At 42.0% G+C, this 22,851-nt stretch overlaps 1 protein-coding gene across 45 annotated transcripts in view; it reads left to right on the forward strand.

Moving 5' to 3' along the window:
• znf185 (zinc finger protein 185 with LIM domain) overlaps positions 1-22,851 on the forward strand; it is a 155,263-nt gene that overhangs the window by 20,229 nt on the left and 112,183 nt on the right. For all 45 annotated transcript variants that reach the window (XM_072912274.1, XM_072912273.1, XM_072912275.1 and 42 more), the window contains 9 exons: positions 5,464-5,514; positions 5,602-5,673; positions 5,747-5,827; positions 5,902-5,964; positions 15,074-15,172; positions 15,260-15,414; positions 15,487-15,607; positions 22,305-22,370; positions 22,628-22,699. In XM_072912274.1, the coding sequence (XP_072768375.1) occupies positions 5,464-5,514; positions 5,602-5,673; positions 5,747-5,827; positions 5,902-5,964; positions 15,074-15,172; positions 15,260-15,414; positions 15,487-15,607; positions 22,305-22,370; positions 22,628-22,699 (780 nt within the window). The remainder of the gene's footprint in view (positions 1-5,463; positions 5,515-5,601; positions 5,674-5,746; positions 5,828-5,901; positions 5,965-15,073; positions 15,173-15,259; positions 15,415-15,486; positions 15,608-22,304; positions 22,371-22,627; positions 22,700-22,851) is intronic.

Below are 22,851 nucleotides of genomic sequence, written 5' to 3' on the forward strand. Positions count from 1 at the left end.
GCACTGGAGTATAAGTCGCATTTTTGGGGGAAATTTATTTGATAGAACCCAACACCAAGATTAGACATTTGAAAGGCAATTTAAAATAAATAAAGAATAGTGAACAACAGGCTGAATAAGTGTACGTTATATGAGGCATAAATAACCAACTGGTATGTTAACGTAACATATTATGGTAAGAGTCATTCAAATAACTATAACATATAGAACATGCTATACGTTTACCAAACAATCTGTCACTCCTAATCGCTAAATCCCATGAAATCTTATCCAATCCAATCCAATCCACTTTATTTATATAGCACATTTAAACAACAAAATGTTTCCAAAGTGCTGCACAACAATATTAAACACAATTAAAAACAATATAAAATAAATGTGATTAAAAACAATTTCAAAGGGTAAAACCAATTAAAACAGTAAATAGAAAGCAAAAGCAAAATTTTAAAAACACAGAGGACAACAGAGGACCACACAACTCACGTAGTGTTAAAAGCCAGAGAATAAAAGTGGGTCTTAAGACACTACACTGTGGGAGCAGTTCGAACATGGAGGGGCAGAGTGTTCCAGAGCTTAGGGCCGACCACAGAGAAGGCCCTGTCTCCCCTGGTTTTAAGTCTCGTCTTGGACACCACGAGCTGGAGCTGGCTCTCGGACCTCAGAGCGCGCGCGCAGGATTGTAAGTTTGGATGAGGTCCGAGATATACTGAGGTGCCAGTCCATGTAAAGCTTTAAAAACAAACAGCAAGGTTTTAAAATCAATTCTAAAATGAACAGGGAGCCAGTGCAAACTCTCAAGGATTGGGGTTATATGCTGGCGTCTCCTGGCCCCTGTTAAAAGTCGTGCTGCCGCATTCTGGACTAACTGCAACCGGGAGAGAGCTTTTTGGCTAATGCCAGCATAAAGTGCATTGCAGTAGTCCAGGCGACTTGAAATAAAAGCATGCACGACTTGTTCAAAAAGGTTAAAAGATAAAAACGGTTTTACCTTTGCTAAAAGACGAAGATGATAAAAACACGATTTTACAACGCCATTGACTTGTTTGTCAAGTTTAAAATCGCTGTCTATAGTGACGCCAAGGCTGGTGACTTTGGGACGCACATAATTTTGCAATGGTCCCAAGTCAGTGAGGGCCGGACCAAACACTAAAATTTCCGTTTTTCCCTCATTCATTATTAAAAAATTCTGGGCTAACCAAGCCTTGACGTCGCATAGACAGTTGAGAAGGAGTGTCAGGGGGCCGTGGCCTTTTGAAATAGGCATATAAATTTGGCAGTCGTCTGCATAAAAGTGATAAAACACTCCATGCCTCTTAAAAATCTCTCCAAGAGGAAGAAGGTACAGTGCAAACAGGATGGGGCCTAGAATAGATCCCTGGGGGACACCACAGTAAAGCGGAGCAGAAGAAGAAGTGGCGTCCCCCAGCCTGACAGAGAAAGACCTTTCTGACAGGTAGGATCTAAACCACTCTAATGCAGTCCCCCTGACACCCACACAGTCTCTCAGGCGATCTAAAAGAATTGTGTGGTCGACTGTGTCAAAGGCAACTGTAAGATCTAAAAGCACTAAAATGGCAGAGCTGCCAGAATCAGATATTAAAAGCAAATCATTAAAAACCTTTAAAAGTGCAGATTCAGTACTGTGCAAAGCTTTGTATCCAGACTGAAATGGATCTAAAGTGCTATTTTCATCTAAAAAAGGTTGTAGTTGCGCCAAAACACATTTCTCCAAAATTTTTGACACAAAAGGTCATTTAGAAATGGGCCGATAATTTGACAAACTTGTAGGATCAAGACCTGTTTTTTATACGTCTAGTCTCTTACGTGAATGAGCTAAATGATCTTATTTGATATTCTACAGTAATTTGTTGATAATTTTACACATACTGTAAGTCGCTCCTGAGTAAAAGTCGCACCCCCGGCCAAACTATGAAAAAAAACTGCGATTTATAGTCCGAAAAATACGGTATATGCTGTAATGCTACTTTAAAGGCATGAGAAGGTAGACAAAAGTGAATTTGTACTACGACGCCATTTTAGATGACATCGAAAATTATCGCTAATGAGCATGACAAAGATCTCATTATACAGCAGAAATCGTAAATTTAGCTAGAAATATTTTAGACAAAACCAAGTTTCAAAGTTGAATTTATGATACATACCGGCGATGCAACCTTAAACAAAAGATATATGCAGTATTTCTTCGAAAATATCCAGCATAAAGTACGTGCTGGCACCGTAGATTTTTCTGCTTGGCTTATGCAACTTCCGGTCAATAAAGTTTGATTCAAAGTACCGTATTTTTTGGACTATAAGTCGCACCGGAGTATAAGTCGCACCGGCTGAAAATGCATAATAAAGAAGAAAAAAAACATATATAAGTCGCACTGGAGTATAAGTCGCATTTATTGGGGAAATTTATTTGATAAAAGCCAACACCAAGAATAGACATTTGAAAGGCAATTTAAAATAAATAAAGAATAGTGAACAACAGGCTGAATAAGTGTACGTTATATGAGGCATAAATAACCAACTGGTATGTTAACGTAACATATTATGGTAAGAGTCATTCAAATAACTATAACATATAGAACATGCTATACGTTTACCAAACAATCTGTCACTCCTAATCGCTAAACCCCATGAAATCTTATACGTCTAGTCTCTTACGTGAATGAGATAAATAATATTATTTGATATTTTACGGCATGGGTGTCAAACTCTGGCCCGCGGGCCAAATTTGCCTTTAGCGTCCTCTACAACCTGTCGTCACGTCTGCTTTTCCTCCATACAAACAGCGTGCCGGCCCCTGTCACATGATATATGGGCTTCTACACACACATACGTGAATGCAATGCATACTTGATCAACAGCCATACAGGTCACACTGAGGGTGGCCGCATAAACAACTTTAACACTGTTACAAACATGCGCCACACTGTGAAACCACACCAAACAAGAATGACAAACACATTTCGGGAGAACATCCGCACCGTAACACAACATAAACACAACAGCACAAATACCCAGAACCCCTTGCAGCAATAACTCTTCCGGGACGCTACAATATACAACCTCCGCTACCACCAAACCCCACCCCACCAACCCCGACCCACCTGAGCCCCGACATTAATGAACTAGCATCCCAGAAAAGATGGCAGGTATCTGGCTTGGGCACATCAGATTAGATCAGTGTGTTGCAAACTGAGCAGTTTAAAGTCCTGAATGGTTGGTTTATTCATTGTTATTTTATTTTCAAATTTATTAGCCTGTGGAAAAAGTTAATGTTGATATTTACCTCAGAAGGCTGCAAACAGAAAAGAGGTATTCAATTTTTTAATTTAATTTTATTTAATATACCATTGATGTTTTTTCGTTTGTTTTTCAAAAGTTGATTTTGCACTATTAAGTTGTATAAGCGTTGCTTGTTCCATATTCAGTGTTAAAGCAAATCAGTGTAGCAAACTGAGCAATAATTAACGTTTTATTCATGAACTTTCTCTTGCTACTTCAAGGCTTGAATGTTTGATTCGTTCATTATTGGTTTTTTATTTTCAAAAGTATTATTAGCCTGTGGAAAAAGTTAATTTTGATATTTACCTCAGAAGGCTGCAAATAGAAAAGAGGCATTCAATTTTAATTTTAATTTTATTTGATATGCCATTGATATTTTTGAATTATTATTATTTGAAACTCGATTTTGCACGTCACTATAAAGTTATATAAGCCTTGCTTGTTCAATATTCAATGCAAAACTTGTTTGGGTCCCTATTAAAAGGTGAATTTGTTCAACCTTAGCCCGCGGCTTTGTTCAGTTTTAAATTTTGGCCCACTCTGTATTTGAGTTTGACACCCCTGTTTTACATCCATCCATCCATCCATCTTCTTCCGCTTATCCGAGGTCGGGTCGCGGGGGCAGCAGCCTAAGCAGGGAAGCCCAGACTTCCCTCTCCCCAGCCACTTCGTCCAGCTCCTCCCGGGGGATCCCGAGGCGTTCCCAGGCCAGCCGGGAGACATAGTCTTCCCAACGTGTCCTGCGTCTTCCTCGTGGCCTCCTACCGGTCGGACATGCCCTAAACACCTCCTTAGGGAGGCGCTCGGGTGGCATCCTGACCAGATGCCCGAACCACCTCATCTGGCTCCTCTCGATGCGGAGGAGCAGCGGCTTTACTTTGAGCTCCCCCCGGATGACAGAGCTTCTCACCCTATCTCTAAGGGAGAGCCCCGCCACCCGGCGGAGGAAACTCATTTCGGCCGCTTGTACCCGTGATCTTGTCCTTTCGGTCATAACCCAAAGCTCATGACCATAGGTGAGGATGGGAACGTAGATCGACCGGTAAATTGAGAGCTTTGCCTTCCGGCTCAGCTCCTTCTTCACCACAACGGATCGATACAGCGTCCGCATTACTGAAGACGCCGCACCGATCCGCCTGTCGATCTCACGATCCACTCTTCCCTCACTCGTGAACAAGACTCCGAGGTACTTGAACTCCTCCACTTGGGGCAAGATCTCCTCCCCAACCCGGAGATGGCACTCCACCCTTTTCCGGGCGAGAACCATGGACTCGGACTTGGAGGTGCTGATTCTCATCCCAGTCGCTTCACACTCAGCTGCGAACCGATCCAGTGAGAGCTGAAGATCCTGGCCAGATGAAGCCATCAGGACCAAATCATCTGCAAAAAGCAGAGACCTAATCCTGCAGCCACCAAACCGGATCCCCTCAACGCCTTGACTGCGCCTAGAAATTCTGTCCATAAAAGTTATGAACAGAATCAGTGACAAAGGGCAGCCTTGGCGGAGTCCAACCCTCACCGGAAACGTGTCCGACTTACTGCCGGCAATGCGAACCAAGCTCTGACATTGATCATACAGGGAGCGGACCGCCACAATCAGACAGTCCGAAACCCCATACTCTCTGAGCACTCCCCACAGGACTTCCCGAGGGACACGGTCGAATGCCTTCTCCAAGTCCACAAAGCACATGTAGACTGGTTGGGCAAACTCCCATGCACCCTCAAGGACCCTGCCGAGAGTATAGAGCTGGTCCACAGTTCCACGACCAGGACGAAAACCACACTGTTCCTCCTGAATCCGAGGTTCGACTATCCGGCGTAGCCTCCTCTCCAGTACACCTGAATAGACCTTACCGGGAAGGCTGAGGAGTGTGATCCCACGATAGTTAGAACACACCCTCCGGTTCCCCTTTTTAAAGAGAGGAACCACCACCCCGGTCTGCCAATCCAGAGGTACTGCCCCCGATGTCCACGCGATGCTGCAGTATTTGAGTTTGACACCCCTGTTTTACAGTAATGTGTTAATAATTTCACACTTAAGTCGCTCCTGAGTATAAGTCGCACCCCTATGAAAAACTATGAAAAAAACTGTGACTTATAGTCCGAAAAATACGGTACCTACTTAAGTGTCTTTTGAGTGTCCAAGCTTCATTGTGTTCTGCATTTTAGCAGTGCCACATCGCACATCACCAAAATATCCTCGGACAGCTACAAGAAGATGTAAGCATGCAAAAACTAGCTTTGTGGGGACTGGGCGAAGCTACGAATATGTTTTCATTTGTTCATATTTTTACTTCCCGTCTTTAGTGCGCCTCACACGGTGAAGCCCCCCGCTGAGAAAGCGGACAGCACGATTAGCAGTGAGGAGCAGGAGAAACGGTAAGGCTATCTTCATTTAAACATTACCTGTTGAAAGCCTGCATTAACTATAGTGTAATGGCTCTTTCTGCAGCACGACGGCAGCCAGCAAAGCCCTGCCCAAAACTGCAGCCAGGGAGCGGTCTTACGTGCTCTCTGCTGCAAAGAAATTCGAGTACGTCTCGACTCTGAAAGCCGCACTTTTACATCCAGGCTGAGATTACAGATGGGCTTCTGTATATTCAACAGGTCTCAAGAACAAGCAGCTGACATGTCCATGGACAACGGCACTACATCATTTGTGGCTAAAAGGTAAAAAGGTGCTCTAAAATCACTCGGAGACATTAGTAATTCCTTCAAAATGTTGTCATTGCGTCAGTAAATTACACTTGTTAACGCATCACAGGCTATTATAGCAATCATCAAACAGACCCCTATATTGTTATGACGTCAGGACCACCTCATTGGATGCTCAGAAGGTTCCATGGTGTGCTGTGGTCTTCCGGCGATGCCATCAATGCTTTTCTGCCTTTGTCCTATACTTGAATTATATTTGAGGAAAAAAATCCACTACCGTATTTTTCGGACTATAAGTCGCAGTTTTTTCATAGTTTATACTCAGGAGCGACTTATGTGTGAAATTATTAACACATTACCGTAAAATATCAAATAATATTATTTAGCTCATTCACGTAAGAGACTAGACGTATAAGATTTCATGGGATTTAGGAGTGACAGATTGTTTGGTAAACGTATAGCATGTTCTATATGTTATAGTTATTTGAATGACTCTTACCATAATATGTTACGTTAACATACCAGGCACGTTCTCAGTTGGTTATTTATTCAGCCTGTTGTTCACTATTCTTTATTTATTTTAAATTGCCTTTCAAATGTCTATTCTTGGTGTTGGGTTTTATCAAATAAATAACCCCAAAAAATGGGACTTATACTCCAGTGCGACTTATATACCGTATTTTCCGCACTATAAGGCGCACCGGATTATTAGCCGCACCTTCAATGAATGGCATATTTCATAACTTTGTCCACCAATAAGCCGCCCCGGACTATAAGCCGCGCCTACGCTGCGCTAAAGGGAATGTCAAAAAAACAGTCAGATAGGTCAGTCAAACTTTAATAATATATTAAAAACCAGCGTTCTAACAACTCTGTCCCAAAATGTACGCAAATGTGCAATCACAAACATAGTAAAATTCAAAATAGTGCAGAGCAATAGCAACATAATGTTGCTCGAACGTTAATGTCACAACACACAAAATAAACATAACGCTCACTTTCTGAAGTTATTCTTCATTCATAAATCCCTCGAATTTTTCTCCTTCGGTGTCCGAATTGAAAAGTTGGGCGAATGTCGTCCGGCGCTGCCTCTGTCTTAGTGAAGGTGTGTTCGCCTTCTGTCATCCATTGTTCCCACGCAGTTAGCAGTCTAGCTTCGAATGCCCTGTTGACACCAATATCTAGCGGCTGGAGGTCTTTTGTCAATCCACCCGGAATGACGGCGAGTATTGAATTAAGCGCGTAAGCGTGTCTCTTAATGTGATGTTATGAGCTAGCAAATATAACAACTACACTACCCAGCATGCAACGATAGTGACGAGCATGCGCGGTAGCCCTGAGAAGCGTTGTTGTATGCTGGCAGTTAGAATGTGGTTATGAGCACGCTGTGAGTAAATGTTGAGAACTCAGTTAACACGCCTCGTCTGCATTATTTATAATTAGACAGACAACACACTTAATAGGAGCCATTTTGGGGTCTTTACATAAACACACAAATGGAAATGAAACGTCACATATCCCAGCATGCACCGCGTGCTTCTTCTTCTTCCGGGGCGGGTGGTTGCTTACAGTAGAAGAAGAAGCGCTTCCTGTTCTATGGGGGCGGGTGCTTACCTTGGCGGTTGCTTGCGTAGAAGAAGAAGCGCTTCCTGTTCTACCGGGAAAAAAGATGGCGGCTGTTTACCGAAGTTGCGAGATCGAAACTTTATGAAAATGAATCGTAATATTAATCCATATATAAAGGGCACCGGGTTAAAAGCCGCACTGTCAGCTTTTGAGTAAATTTGTGGTTTTTAGGTGCGGCTAATGGTGCGGAAAATACGGTATGTTTTTTTCCTTCTTTGTTATGCATTTTTCGGCCAATGCGACTTATACTCCGGAGCGACTTATACTCCGAAAAATACGGTACTTAAGACGTGGGAAAGCCTCACACAGTAAACCCTTTCTTTAACATGCAATGAAATACAATGTGCTTTATTTATTACTCAACAAAAATGTGTATTTACCGTATTCTTCGGACTATAAGTCGCAGTTTTTTTCATAGTTCAAATACATTTCCCCAAAAAATGCGACTTATACTCCAGTGCGACTTATATATGTTTTTTTCCTTCTTTATTATGCATTTTCGGCCGGTGCGACTTATACTCCGGAGCGACTTATACTCCCAAAAATACGGTATTTACTTTATTTGCATGCTTAGAATAATTATAATAAGGTACACATTATTTGTAATTATTACATTTGTCGAAATAATTTGATGACGTAACTGTTTAATTGCATATATGGCGGAGGGATCTGTGTGGTAATATGGTTTGGACACAAGGTATTATGGGTAATGGCAGTCAGGTATGGTGGAATCGAGCCACACAGTTTTTTGACCTTACTCTTACTTTTTCTAACTCTTTTTTTACTGTAACAAACTCGCTTTATTTTGCCATTCATTTGTTCCCACATTGTTATTGTTTTACGTTTTTGAATGATTGAGTTCAGAAGTAAACTACCGTATTTTTCGGACTATAAGTCGCAGTTTTTTTCATAGTTTGGCCGAGCGACTTATGTGTGAAATTATTAACACATTACCGTAAAATATCAAATAATATTATTTAGCTCATTCACGTAAGAGACTAGACGTATAAGATTTCATGGGATTTAGCGATTAGGAGTGACAGATTGTTTGGTAAACGTATAGCATGTTCTATATGTTATAGTTATTTGAATGACTCTTACCATAATATGTTACGTTAACATACCAGTTGGTTATTTATGCCTCATATAACGTACACTTATTCAGCCTGTTGTTCACTATTCTTTATTTATTTTAAATTGCCTTTCAAATGTCTATTCTTGGTGTTGGCTTTTATCAAATACATTTCCCCAAAAAATGCGACTTATACTCCAGTGCGACTTATATATTTTTTTTTCCTTCTTTATTATGCATTTTCGGCCGGTGCCATTTATACTCCGGAGCGACTTATACTCCGAAAAATACGGTATATTATGGAACCAGTTCATTTATTGAGATTGTCCCCATATTTTAAAGTTTTTCAACAATTTTAAAATATTATCAGAGAGCTCACAAGAGTGTATTGGAAGTGTGATGCCCAAAATCTAGAATTTTGACTCTTTAAAACTGCTTGAAATAACACACAGTTTTTTGTGTCTGTGGCTTTAATGCTAATGAATCATTTTGTTTGTTCACGCCTGTCTCCGACCGAGTGTGTGGATGCCATCTGTCACGTTCAATAACGTAACATTAAGGAGTGGATGAGGAGGACACACACGTTAGTAACACAAGCATAGCTATGTGAACTACAATGCTAACATTGCACTCACATTTTTGGCAAAAACATCACGGTAAATAGGCATTTGCTGGACAAATGATCAAATTTACAGCTCCCACATCTGTAACTGGCATGACTACTTGGCAAATCTCAATAATTTACTTTAAGACCTATAGCAAAGCCAGTTTCTTTCTTATATATATATATATATATATATATATATTTTTTTTTTTTTACAAAATGTCCTCCTGAGCAAAGCTAAGGCATACTTGCCAACCCTCCTGAATTTTCCGGGAGACTCCCGAATTTCAGTGCCTCTCCCGAAAATCTCCCGGGACAACTCCCGATTTCCAGCCGGACCTGAGTGAGGACAGCCTGTCGTCACGTCCGCTTTTCCTCCATATAAACAGCGTGCCGGCCCAGTCATGTTATAACATCTACGGCTTTTGGAGAGTGCACAACTGCACACACAACAAGAAGGAGACTATTATACAGGTAAAAGCCAGTAAATTAGAATATTTTGAAAAACTTGATTTATTTCAGTAATTGCATTCAAAAGGTGTAACTTGTACATTATATTTATTCATTGCACACAGACTGATGCATTCAAATGTTTATTTCATTTAATTTTGATGATTTGAAGTGGCAACAAATGAAAATCCAAAATTCCGTGTGTCACAAAATTTGAATATTACTTAAGGCTAATACAAAAAATTGATTTTTAGAAATGTTGGCCAACTGAAAAGTATGAAAATGAAAAATATGAGCATGTACAATACTCAATACTTGGTTGGAGCTCCTTTTGCCTCAATTACTGCGTTAATGCGGCGTGGCATGGAGTCGATGAGTTTCTGGCACTGCTCAGGTGTTATGAGAGCCCAGGTTGCTCTGATAGTGGCCTTCAACTCTTCTGCGTTTTTGGGTCTGGCATTCTGCATCTTCCTTTTCACAATACCCCACAGATTTTCTATGGGGCTAAGGTCAGGGGAGTTGGCGGGCCAATTTAGAACAGAAATACCATGGTCCGTAAACCAGGCACGGGTAGATTTTGCGTTGTGTGCAGGCGCCAAGTCCTGTTGGAACTTGAAATCTCCATCTCCATAGAGCAGGTCAGCAGCAGGAAGCATGAAGTGCTCTAAAACTTGCTGGTAGACGGCTGCGTTGACCCTGGATCTCAGGAAACAGAGTGGACCGACACCAGCAGATGACATGGCACCCCAAACCATCACTGATGGTGGAAACTTTACACTAAACTTCAGGCAACGTGGATCCTGTGCCTCTCCTGTCTTCCTCCAGACTCTGGGACCTCGATTTCCAAAGGAAGTGCAAAATTTGCATGGTTGGGTGATGGTTTGGGGTGCCATGTCATCTGTTGGTGTCGGTCCACTCTGTTTCCTGAGATCCAGGGTCAACGCAGCCGTCTACCAGCAAGTTTTAGAGCACTTCATGCTTCCTGCTGCTGACCTGCTCTATGGAGATGGAGATTTCAAGTTTCAACAGGACTTGGCGCCTGCACACAGCGCAAAATCTACCCGTGCCTGGTTTACGGACCATGGTATTTCTGTTCTAAATTGGCCCGCCAACTCCCCTGACCTTAGCCCCATAGAAAATCTGTGGGGTATTGTGAAAAGGAAGATACAGAATGCCAGACCCAAAAACGCAGAAGAGTTGAAGGCCACTATCAGAGCAACCTGGGCTCTCATAACACCTGAGCAGTGCCAGAAACTCATCGACTCCATGCCACGCCGCATTAACGCAGTAATTGAGGCAAAAGGAGCTCCAACCAAGTATTGAGTATTGTACATGCTCATATTTTTCATTTTCATACTTTTCAGTTGGCCAACATTTCTAAAAATCCCTTTTTTGTATTAGCCTTAAGTAATATTCTAATTTTGTGACACACGGAATTTTGGATTTTCATTTGTTGCCACTTCAAATCATCAAAATTAAATGAAATAAACATTTGAATGCATCAGTCTGTGTGCAATGAATAAATATAATGTACAAGTTACACCTTTTGAATGCAATTACTGAAATAAATCAAGTTTTTCAAAATATTCTAATTTACTGGCTTTTACCTGTATATGTCTCCGTTATCCATATGTTTATCTATAACCCATAAAGTAGGCATGCACGGAGCTATTTCTCAGCTTGTGTTTATTCCAGCCGGCACGTTAATACACTGACACACAACATCCGGAATCCTATCCAATCCAATCCACTTTATTTATATAGCACATTTAAACAACAAAATGTTTCCAAAGTGCTGCACAACAATATTAAACACAATTAAAAACAATATAAAATAAATGTGATTAAAAACAATTTCAAAGGGTAAAACCAATTAAAACAGTAAATAGAAAGCAAAAAGCAAAATTTTAAAAACACAGAGGACAACAGAGGACCACACAACTCACGTAGTGTTAAAAGCCAGAGAATAAAAGTGGGTCTTAAGACGAGACTTAAAACACTCCACTGTGGGAGCAGTTCGAACATGGAGGGGCAGAGTGTTCCAGAGCTTAGGGCCGACCACAGAGAAGGCCCTGTCTCCCCTGGTTTTAAGTCTCGTCTTGGACACCACGAGCTGGAGCTGGCTCTCACGATGGGAATCCCATCATGCATTGCTTCAAAACTACGGCAAGTAGTAATGTCAAAAAAAAGATAGTGACAGAGAATAGAACGAGGATGGACAATTCAACCCTAAACTCACTCCTTTCCTGCAAATTAAATTTCACAGATTTATGCCCATACCTATGCTCCTTCAAAGGCTGTGCTACTGGCTGCAAAGCATTGCACTTTCAAATACAACAATGAGTAGAGGAGTCTTATGTGTGTATATGTGTAAATAAATGAACACTGAAATTCAAGTGTTTATTTTATATATATATATATATATATATATATATATATATATATATATGTACACTAGAGATGCGCGGTTTGCGGGCACAACCGCGGAGTCCGCGGATTATCCGCGGATCGGGCGGATGAAATAAAAAAAAATTAGATTTTATCCGCGGGTCGGGTCGGGCGGTTGAAAAAAAAAAAAAGATTTTAAATAGATTCAGGCGGGTGGCAGTTAAACCAATTGGGAAATATATATACATAGTTAAATGTTGTTACCCACATATGAAAAACGAGCAGGCACCTGCAGCATATGCCACAACAGAAGAAAAAAAAAAGAAGAGATGGACACTTTTACGGAGCGGAGAAGGGACGCCTCGCCGGGGTCCGGGACCGAGGCCCCTTCCCCCGAGAGGGCCCCACCGGGAGCCGTAGCTGAGGCGATCCGCGAGAAGGGCCCGACGCACGTCCAGGGTCACCACCGCGCCCACCGACACCCCGCCTCGTCCGCCTTCGCCGCGGCCGGCGTCACGCGCAGCAGGTAAGCAGCTTACCTGCCCGCCACCCCCGTGGCCGGGGGCTCGTAACAGGGGTCACTCCGCGCGCTCCGCCCGCGCAGCTTACCTGCCCGCCACCCCTGTTGCCGGGGGCGCGTAACAGGGGTCACTCCGCGCGCAGTGCGCTCACGAAAGGGGTGGGGCTCACCCTGGTTGATATAGACAGCAGGACGGTGGCCATGGAAGTCGGAACCCGCTAAGGAGTGTGTAACAACCCACCTGCCGAATCAACTAGCCCTGAAAATGGATGGCGCTGGAGCGTCGGGCCCATACCCGGCCGTCGCCGGCAGCGAGACACGCTTGGAGGTGCGCTCAGCGCGGCTCCCATATGATTGCGCACTGGTGTGCGTCTGGGCCGTGACAGCGTGGCACGCGAATGTCTGCACTGCATTGGATCAGTCTCCTTTCTTTAACAGGCAAAAGCTTTATAACCTCACTAATGCCTTGCATCGTCTATATTAGATATATAACAACGGGCGGGTGCGGGCGGGTGCGGTGTTGGTTAAATGTTAATTCGGGTGGATGGCGGCTGGTTGACGACTTTCTGATGCGGTTGCGGATGAAATAATTGCCTATCCGCGCATCTCTAATATACACACATATATATATATATATATATATATATATATAAGAAATACTTGAATTTCAGTGAATTCTAGCTATGAATATACTCCTCCCCCTTTAACCCCGCCCCCAATCTCCTGAATTCAGAGGTCTCAAGGTTGGCAAGTATGAGCTAAGGTAGTGTTGCCAACTTGGTGACTTTCTCGCAAAATCTGGCGACTTTCCAGCAGCTCCTCTTAGTGACTTTTATTTTCTCAAAAGTGACTAGCAACAAATCTAGCCAGTATTTTTCTCAAAAGCGACTAGCGACAAATGCAGCGACTTTTTTGGATGTTTTGGAGACATGAAAGCACGTATCGCTTTGCAGTGAATGTTCAGCGGGTGCTGCCGTGAGGTTGACAGTTGAGTTGAGTTTGAGTTTATTTCGAACATGCAAGCATACAACATGATACATCACAATTTCCAGTTTCTCTTTTCAACATGTTCGAAAAGGAGTAGGAAGAAGCAGAGCTCATTTAATCCTACCCCTTTTCTTTTACATAACAGTTGCTAAAACTTTTGTTCACTTCTTGTTCCCAATTTATTCACAATATACTCCATAAGTAATCACAATAAAAATAAATAAATAATAATTGGTGAAGTAAGTTATATTTCATATGATGAGATAAGTAAGATTATTTTGAGAATGAAAGAATGGATGGATGAAATACATTCAGAATGTTTATCATGGTTCTTCTTCTTATATCCTCGCGCAGCAGTCCCGGCTGCAGTCATAGCAGAGAGGACATACACCCCCCCATGCGTCCAGACTGCAACTGAAATGCGCAAAGCTGCTGCTGTTTCCGTCTTGGTTTATTGAACAAGACGTAAAAATGTCTTTACTGTCACGCTTAAAATAAACCGCTGTTACGTCTCAATCCAATCGTTCATGTTAACGAGCCAGTCAATAGATTCAGTTCGTTCGTGGCTATCACAATCCTCCAGTGTTTTGATTAAATTTGATAACAGAGATTGTCAAACTGGTATGTGTACCACGAGTAGTACGTGGGCTCATACTTGCCAACCTTGAAACCTTCGAATTCGGGAGATTGGGGGGGTTGAGGTGTGCAAGGGATTCTGGGTATTTGTTCTGTTGTGTTTGTGTTGTGTTACGTTGCGGAAGTTCTCCCGAAATGTGTTTGTCATTCTTGTTTGGTGTGGGTTCACAGTGTGGCGCATATTTGTAACAGTGTTGAAGTTGTTTATACGGCCACCCTCAGTGTGGCCTGTATGGCTTTTGCTCAAGTATGTCTTGCAGTCACGTTCGTATGTATGCAGAAGCCGCATACAACATGTGACTGGGCCGGCACGCTGTTTGTATGGTGAAAAAGCGGCCGCGTCCACAGGTTGTAGAGGACGCTAAAGGCAGTGCCATCACGGCACGCCCTTAATATTGTTGTCCGGGTGAAAATCGGGAGAAATTCGGGAGAATGGTTGCCCCGGGAGTCTTTCGGGAGGGTCACTGAAATTCGGGAGTCTCCTGTAAAAATCGGGAGGGTTGGCAAGTATGCGTGGACTCCATTTAGTGGTACGCCAACGAATCACTTGTTCAAAGTACAGTGTTTTATTTTACTATATTCAAACACAGTGTTACTATTCAAACTGTGTGCAATGTTACAGTGACCAAAATATTAAATATAGAGCCAAGTTTTCACTGAGGTGGTACTCTGTGAAGAAAGGTTTGAGAACAGTGCAGAATAAAACTGAATTAGCGAAGGCATTTTTAAACTCACTTTTCATAAAGGGGGCTTTTTATTCATACCGTCTCGAAAACCCAAAACGACTCAATGTGATCCAAGCCTGCTGTCTCAAACATGCTCTCGTGCTCCAAATGTGCAGAGTGAAAGTTACAGAAGAGGCTTCTTCAAATCCACCGCCTCGCCGTTCTGCGCTCCTCTCCCCCGTTGCTCCGGTGCCAGAACCTAAACCACTAAACAGGTAAATCCTCTGCCAGGTGTGTCTTTTACATGCATTAAGCCGACATCTGTCCTGTTAATTTGCCTCATTATCTTCTCTTGTTAACAGAGTCAGCGATGGTGTCAAGAAAACCGTTGGTCATGTCACTTTTAGTGAGACTACGAAGGTAGAGGAGGTGCACCCTGACAGAGAACATACCTTTCCTCCGCCTCCTCCTCCAGTGTTAGCCCCGACAAAGGACCTGTTGAAAGACAGGACACCAGGTAGCACCAAGGCGACCGCTTCTTTCCCCGAACTCATTCCTGATTACCTTCACGTCAATTCTGCCCATTCAGATCTGGATGATTCGGGAGATGATGACACGTATTCGTTGTCCGTGCATGAACAAGTAAAAAAATTTACATCAAAATCACAATCTGAACCTGAACCAGAGCCGGAACATTTTCAGAACTCAAGGTGAGAAATCTGCCACACCTTTATTGTTACTAAAGTACCACAATTAGTTGAATGGGACTATTCATCTGGCTGGAAATGACACACAGAAGTGACAGTAGGTAGGAAGTTGTGTTAAAGACTCTTTAATTGCCACTGTTGTTTTCCCTTAACAACATTTCTTAATGTCTCTTGTCGCTTTTCTGTGTCATGTTCCACTAAAAGATAGATAATGATGAAGTTAAATACAAAATTTGACCAGGGTGTGATTATTTTGGGCTTGATTTAGTACTTTAAACCAGTGTTTCTTAACCCATTGTTGGCCTGCAAATGCCCGGCCGCCAAAACATATGTTTCTCAGCTGTGGTCCGCATTGGCCGCAGGGGTACTCAGTTGTAGTACACTTTTCCACCAGTTGTGGTAGTAATGACAATATCAAACAAACAGAAGAAGTCTGGAGTTAAAGTCATAGAGAAGTTTCTTAAGCGCAAAAATTAGGACTAAAGTGGTGACGCTGTATTTTCATTTGCACTTTAATGTATTGACAGTTTAGTTACGAAACATATTTATTATTAATAAAGTTTATGTATTTTAGCACAACATTAAAAAAACAGTTATTTATGAGTCCCATCTTATGCAGTATATTTGGTTAGTAATTATTTTTCTAATAAGCCTGACCTAAACCTATACCTATGAGGTCTAAGTATTAAATAAATGATAATCACTGTGATCATATCTGTCAGGTTCAAACACTGATGACATCTATTAAACAAGACTAGAAGCAAGGAATTAAACAGAGACAGAATTCAATTTGGCTCAATTGAGGAGAAACGCGTAGACGCTGTACCCTTGCACAGTGTCGTCCCTCGCTCTGACGAAAGATTGTACGCCTCCTCTTTTATTTGGACTTTCCCTGATTACGTGGCAACAGCTGTTTCTAAGGGAGGGGGGGGTCGTTAACAGCCATCGCCTTTGGTTACAAAACAGTTCAAAGAAAAGGTCGTAAAACAGTTCAAAGAAAAGTTCCCCGGAGCTTGCGTCAGGTCCTGCTTCCTCTCCGCTTTGTAGATGTCTGGTCAAGACAATATCTTCCTGTGGATTACAATACATCAAAGAAACCGACACTCTCATGTCGCTCCCCATCCTACACAGTGGAGTTCTACAAGCCTTTTGCTTGGTAGGATCAAAGACAGTTTTTGTCTTCTCGCAGGGCGAGCTGAACTCAATGGAACACAAAGTTTTGTGATAACTTAGATACAACTATTCTGACAATATCATTTGACTTGGTTGTAAAATGTAAGTAGGTTAGATATAATTATTGAAGACGACTATCAAGAGTAAGATTACTTATTCAGTGTTAATATCTGAGTGTGCCCCGGGCCCCTCTATAGTGGAAAAATTGGGTCCCCAGGTCAAAAAAAGTTAAGAACCCCTACTTTCTACTATTAAATTTAACATGGGTTGATGCTTAGGCGTATCTTTCTCAGACACATTACTAAAAACTAGGGCTGTCATGACCGTACATGCTCCTTTACCGTAACGGTTACTGTAGATGGTAACCTGTAAGGCAGCGTGGGTTGTATAATGGTCAGTGTTTCGGTCAATGCATACGTCAGTGCAAAGATGAGTGAGAAGACTCCGACTGGTGTGCTCGTTGGCAAATTTCACATCAAAATGTGTATCTTGATAAAAAAAAAAAAGGTTTTGAACAAATAAATGACATGCATTCAACATACCTGCCAACTACTCCGGTTTTCCCGTAATTACTACGGTTTTCATCAACCTATTCCGGGTTACGGTTGCAGTGATAAAAAATACGGTTTTTCATTAATTAATTTTTTATTTTTTTTAAAGTTTTATTCACGAAATCGCGTAACAACAATCACAATCGACACTGCTTCCCGTAACTTCCTATCGAGCCATTCCGAATGCCATGCGGGAGGCACCTGTTGCCCATTGTTTCCAAACGAGCGAACGATCATGGAATCAGCCGGAGAAAAATCGCAAACGAGTCTTAAACCGAAAAGAAAACTGCAGTCATTCCGTGAAGAATATTCAAAAGCCTATCCGGGAATAATTATCCGTTCCAAAAAGGGTGAAAACTACGCGAATTGCACCTTGTGCAGACAAGATTTTTCGATCGGACACGGAGGAATTAGCGATGTAAAAGACCACGTTGGGACAAAAAAACACAAGTCTAATGCAGTTCCTAAATTTGGATTTTAGCCACAAAAAGGTAATGACACCAATGTTATCTATTGGAATTGTTTAGTACTGTTATACTGTTAAAAGTGTTTATACTATTTATGCTTTCAAGTCCAAGTTGAAGAAATCTTGTTAAATGTTGACAGCATAACTACCAAAATACAGAAGTATGTCCTTAATATTTTTGCAGTGCTATTTCTGTTGAAAAGTTCAAATGATTACATTAGAGATGTGATGTGCCACTTTTCAAGTGTCTGATGGCTTCAATTAATTTTCATTAATTTTTCATATTTTGAATTCTTTTGAAAGGCTTACAAAAAAACTACATTTGAATTGTAATTCCATGCTATTGACAGGACTATTAATTTTAATGAAGTTAGCTTACCATGTTTACAGTATGATAATTGTGATAGAAATGTGAATTTTAGGCACAGAATATTTTTTACAATTGAACAAGGCAGTAGATTATACAAGCTTGGACAGAAAGTTAATAATGACACCAATTTTTTTTTTATGGAATTGTTTAGTACTGTTTTACCATTTGTTTACTGTAAAAAGTGATTATACTGTTTATACTTTCAATGAACAAATTGAAGTCTTGTGAAAGGTTGACAGGATAACTGGCATTAACTGTCAAAATAATTTCAAACTATTGAAGTTAGCTTACAGAATAAACATGTCAATCAACCCATATGATTTTTGCTGTAATATTTTTGTTTTGAAAAGTCACTGTGACTGATAGAAAAGTGATGGTTTTAGCAACATTTTAACCTGTCTGAATGCAATCAATCATTTTGCGTCTGGACCCTGGCTACTAGGTTTTTCTGATTTCAAAAGTTGGCAGGTATGATTCAAGTAAAACATTTAAAAAATGCTCTTTAATGAAATTCAGACACTAAAATTGTGTCCAAATATTGCGGTCTTTTTAAGTTAATTTAAATTACGCGAACAAGTACATGTAATTATTCATTATTTTTCAAAATTCTAACGTGTGATTAATCTTAAATTAAAAATCCATCATTTGACAGCGCTATAAAACATACATCTAGCAGGAACAAAGTGAATGTCAGAAAACTAATAGTTCAAAGTAGAAGCATCAAATCAAATCAACTTTATTTATAAAGCACATTTAAAATTTACCACAGGGGTAGCCAAAGTGCTGTACAATGGACAGGTTAAAAGATAAAACGAGTACCGAGCAAACAACACAACACAAACAGAACACGATAAAAAAATAAATAAATAAAAATAGAATAAATAAAAACATAAAAACAGGTTCACAGCAGGTGTATTATGGGGCGCCATTGCAGGATGGATATCACTCAGTGTTAAAAGCCATGGAATAAAAGTATGTTTTTAAGAGAGATTTAAAAACAGGAAGAGAGGAGGCTTGTCTAACACTCAGAGGTAGGTCGTTCCAGAGCTTGGGAGCAGCAATGGCGAAAGCTCTGTCACCTCTAAGCTTCAGCCTTGTGTCAGGGACCGTCAACAGCAGCTGATCGGCTGATCTTAAGGATCGGGTGGGGCAGTAAGGCTGAAGGAGGTCGGAGAGATAGGTTGGCGCGAGGTTGTTTAGACATTTAAAAACAAATAAAAGGAGTTTAAAATTGATTCGATAACGCACAGGGAGCCAGTGAAGGGACGCTAAAATGGGGGTGATGTGCTCACGTCTGCATTCACATTCATCTATCCATTTTCTACCGCTTGTCCCTTTTGGGTTCGCGCGGGGACTCCAGAGCAGTGGTTCTTCACCTGGGTTCGATGGAACCCTAGGGGTTCGGTGAGTCGGCCTCATGGGTTCGGCGGAGGTCGAGACACACCCGACTCATCGTGTAAATAAAAACTTCTCCCTATCGGCGTATTACGGATACGGCAACAGTAGAAGTCAGACTGATTTTCAGATGTGTAATTTGTTGTGAGTTTATGCACTGTGTTAGTTTTTTTCTTTGAACAAGGTGATGTTCATGCACGGTTCATTTTGTGCACCAGTAAAAAAACATGGTAACACTTTAGTATGGGGAACATATTCACCATTAATTAGTTGCTTATTAACATGCAAATTAGTAACATATTGGCTCTTAACTAGTCATTATCAAGTACTTATTAATGCCTTATTCGGCATTGCCTTATTATAACCCTAATCCTCTAACCCTGGCCCTAACCCTAACCCTAAGAAGCGCTTCTTCTTCTACAGGGGAAAAAGAAGTTGGCGGCTGCTTACCGTAGTTACGAGGCTTAAACTTTATGAAAATGAAGTTTAAGCTTGTTGTGGCTCAATATTGGTCCATATATAAGGCGCACGGGATTATAAGGCGCACTGTCAGCTTTTGAGAAAATTGGAGGTTTTTAGATGCGCCTTATGGTGCGGAAAATACGATAATAAAAAAAGGTTTTTGCGATGCATTTACTAGGGTTCTGTATTAGAATAAAAATAACTATTTTCTAAGTACTCCATTGCCCTATAGAAGGACGGCGTGGCTCAGATACTATTGTGGCCGTGTCAGGTATTTGAGGGTTTCATTTTTGAGTATAGCTTCCGCCATCCTAGTCAAGATCGTTGTGTCCTTAGGCAAAACACTTCACCCACCTTGGTCCCAGTTTCGAACTCGCTGGTGTATGAATGTGAATAAATGTTTGGCGGTGGTCGGAGGGGCTGTAGGCGCAAATTGGCATCCATGCTTCTGTCAGTCTATCCCACAATCACAGTGAATGTGGAGTGAATGAATGCTGGGTTCTTAGGCTGTCGGGAGCCTGCTGACGTACTGCATAACAGTGTGGTACGCCAGCTGCACTGACGACAAACGGGCGATTCAGAGGGTCATAAAGTCTGCACAAAATATCATCGGCTGCCCCCTCCCCTCCCTGAAGGATTTACACAACTCCCGCTGCCTCAACAGAGCAAAAAGCATCACCAAGGACAGCACACACCCTGGCTTCCACCTGTTCGTCCTGCTACCATCGGGCAGGCGCTATAGGTGCATCAGAGCCAGAACAAACAGACTCAGAGACAGCTTCTTTCCCGGAGCTATCACCATCTTGAACTCTAACTTATAATAATAATTCACCCCTATACAATATCCTACACCTAATAACCCTACTGTGCAATATTACCCTTCGAGTGCAATACATCCGACACTGATTGTTATTTATTACTCCGGTACTCTTGTCTTGTTCTGTATATTGTACAGTATTTTGTATTTCTATAGTGTTTTGTATACTGTACAGGATTCCATCCATCCATCCATCTTCTTCCGCTTATCCGAGGTCGGGTCGCGGGGGCAGCAGCCTAAGCAGGGAAGCCCAGACTTCCCTCTCCCCAGCCACTTCGTCCAGCTCCTCCCGGGGGATCCCGAGGCGTTCCCAGGCCAGCCGGGAGACATAGTCTTCCCAACGTGTCCTGGGTCTTCCTCGTGGCCTCCTACCGGTCGGACATGCCCTAAACACCTCCTTAGGGAGGCGCTCGGGTGGCATCCTGACCAGATGCCCGAACCACCTCATCTGGCTCCTCTCGATGTGGAGGAGCAGCGGCTTTACTTTGAGCTCCCCCCGGATGACAGAGCTTCTCACCCTATCTCTAAGGGAGAGCCCCGCCACCCGGCGGAGGAAACTCATTTCGGCCGCTTGTACCCGTGATCTTGTCCTTTCGGTCATAACCCAAAGCTCATGACCATAGGTGAGGATGGGAACGTAGATCGACCGGTAAATTGAGAGCTTTGCCTTCCGGCTCAGCTCCTTCTTCACCACAACGGATCGATACAGCGTCCGCATTACTGAAGACGCCGCACCGATCCGCCTGTCGATCTCACGATCCACTCTTCCCTCACTCGTGAACAAGACTCCGAGGTACTTGAACTCCTCCACTTGGGGCAAGATCTCCTCCCCAACCCGGAGATGGCACTCCACCCTTTTCCGGGCGAGAACCATGGACTCGGACTTGGAGGTGCTGATTCTCATCCCAGTCGCTTCACACTCAGCTGCGAACCGATCCAGTGAGAGCTGAAGATCCTGGCCAGATGAAGCCATCAGGACCACATCATCTGCAAAAAGCAGAGACCTAATCCTGCAGCCACCAAACCGGATCCCCTCAACGCCTTGACTGCGCCTAGAAATTCTGTCCATAAAAGTTATGAACAGAATCGGTGACTGTACAGGATTGCGTATTATTTTTATTGGATAGTAGTCTGTTTATTTCAATTGTTAGTTTTTTTCTTTATTACCTGTTGTGTAATTTAATTTATTTTTACCCCGTATTTGTTTCCACTACCGCACCTTAAGTTGGAGTCCTTAATCTCGTTATATGCAAATATAATGACAATAAAGTCCATTCTATTCTATTCTATTCTATTCTCTGTAAAGCGATTGGAGTGTCTACAAAACTGCGATATAAAGGTCATCTGTTATTGAAAGGATACATGTGTTTTTGTATTAAATTTCAATAGTGTCCTTGCATTCTGTCTTCACAAATGTATCAGTAACTGTTTGACCATGTTTGTTTACTTTTTGTTCCTCTTCCCAGCTCCAGAGTTGAAGCGCTCGCCGCCATGTACGAAAATCTCATTCCATCTGAAACGGAAACGAGCAGGTAATTGTGCCAACACAATCCACAAGCGACAAATGAAAAGAAAACCCAATAATTAATAAGTTAATTACATAATACCGTGACATGCTTTAGTAGAATTTTGGCTCACAATGCTGTTACTAAGAAACTTTGCCACTGTTTTTGCTTTCTTTTATCACCTGTTTGTAGATGAAAGCAGTACAAACAAGCAAAAAGTTTCCACTGGCACTCTCATGTTAGCGTCTAACAATATTTTTTTTTCTTTGAATTTTCCTCTCCAGCTTGAAGGGTGGCGAGTGGGTGATGGCAGGAAAAGAGAAGGACCAAGAGGATGATGACTCCGAAGAAGAAGGGTACCAAGCTAAAACTACTATTTTTATGAGCAGGGTTGGCAAGAGGACCAATAATAATGGCAATGCGCCACTCTGTTGCCTTCAAAGCCGTACAATCTCATTTACAGCTCCCTAAAAATACCTCTGAGAGTTTGTTCCAAATTAGAGTTGAC

Source organism: Nerophis lumbriciformis, linkage group LG35, assembly GCF_033978685.3.
Source record: "Nerophis lumbriciformis linkage group LG35, RoL_Nlum_v2.1, whole genome shotgun sequence".
NCBI classification, from domain to species: Eukaryota; Metazoa; Chordata; class Actinopteri; order Syngnathiformes; family Syngnathidae; genus Nerophis; species Nerophis lumbriciformis.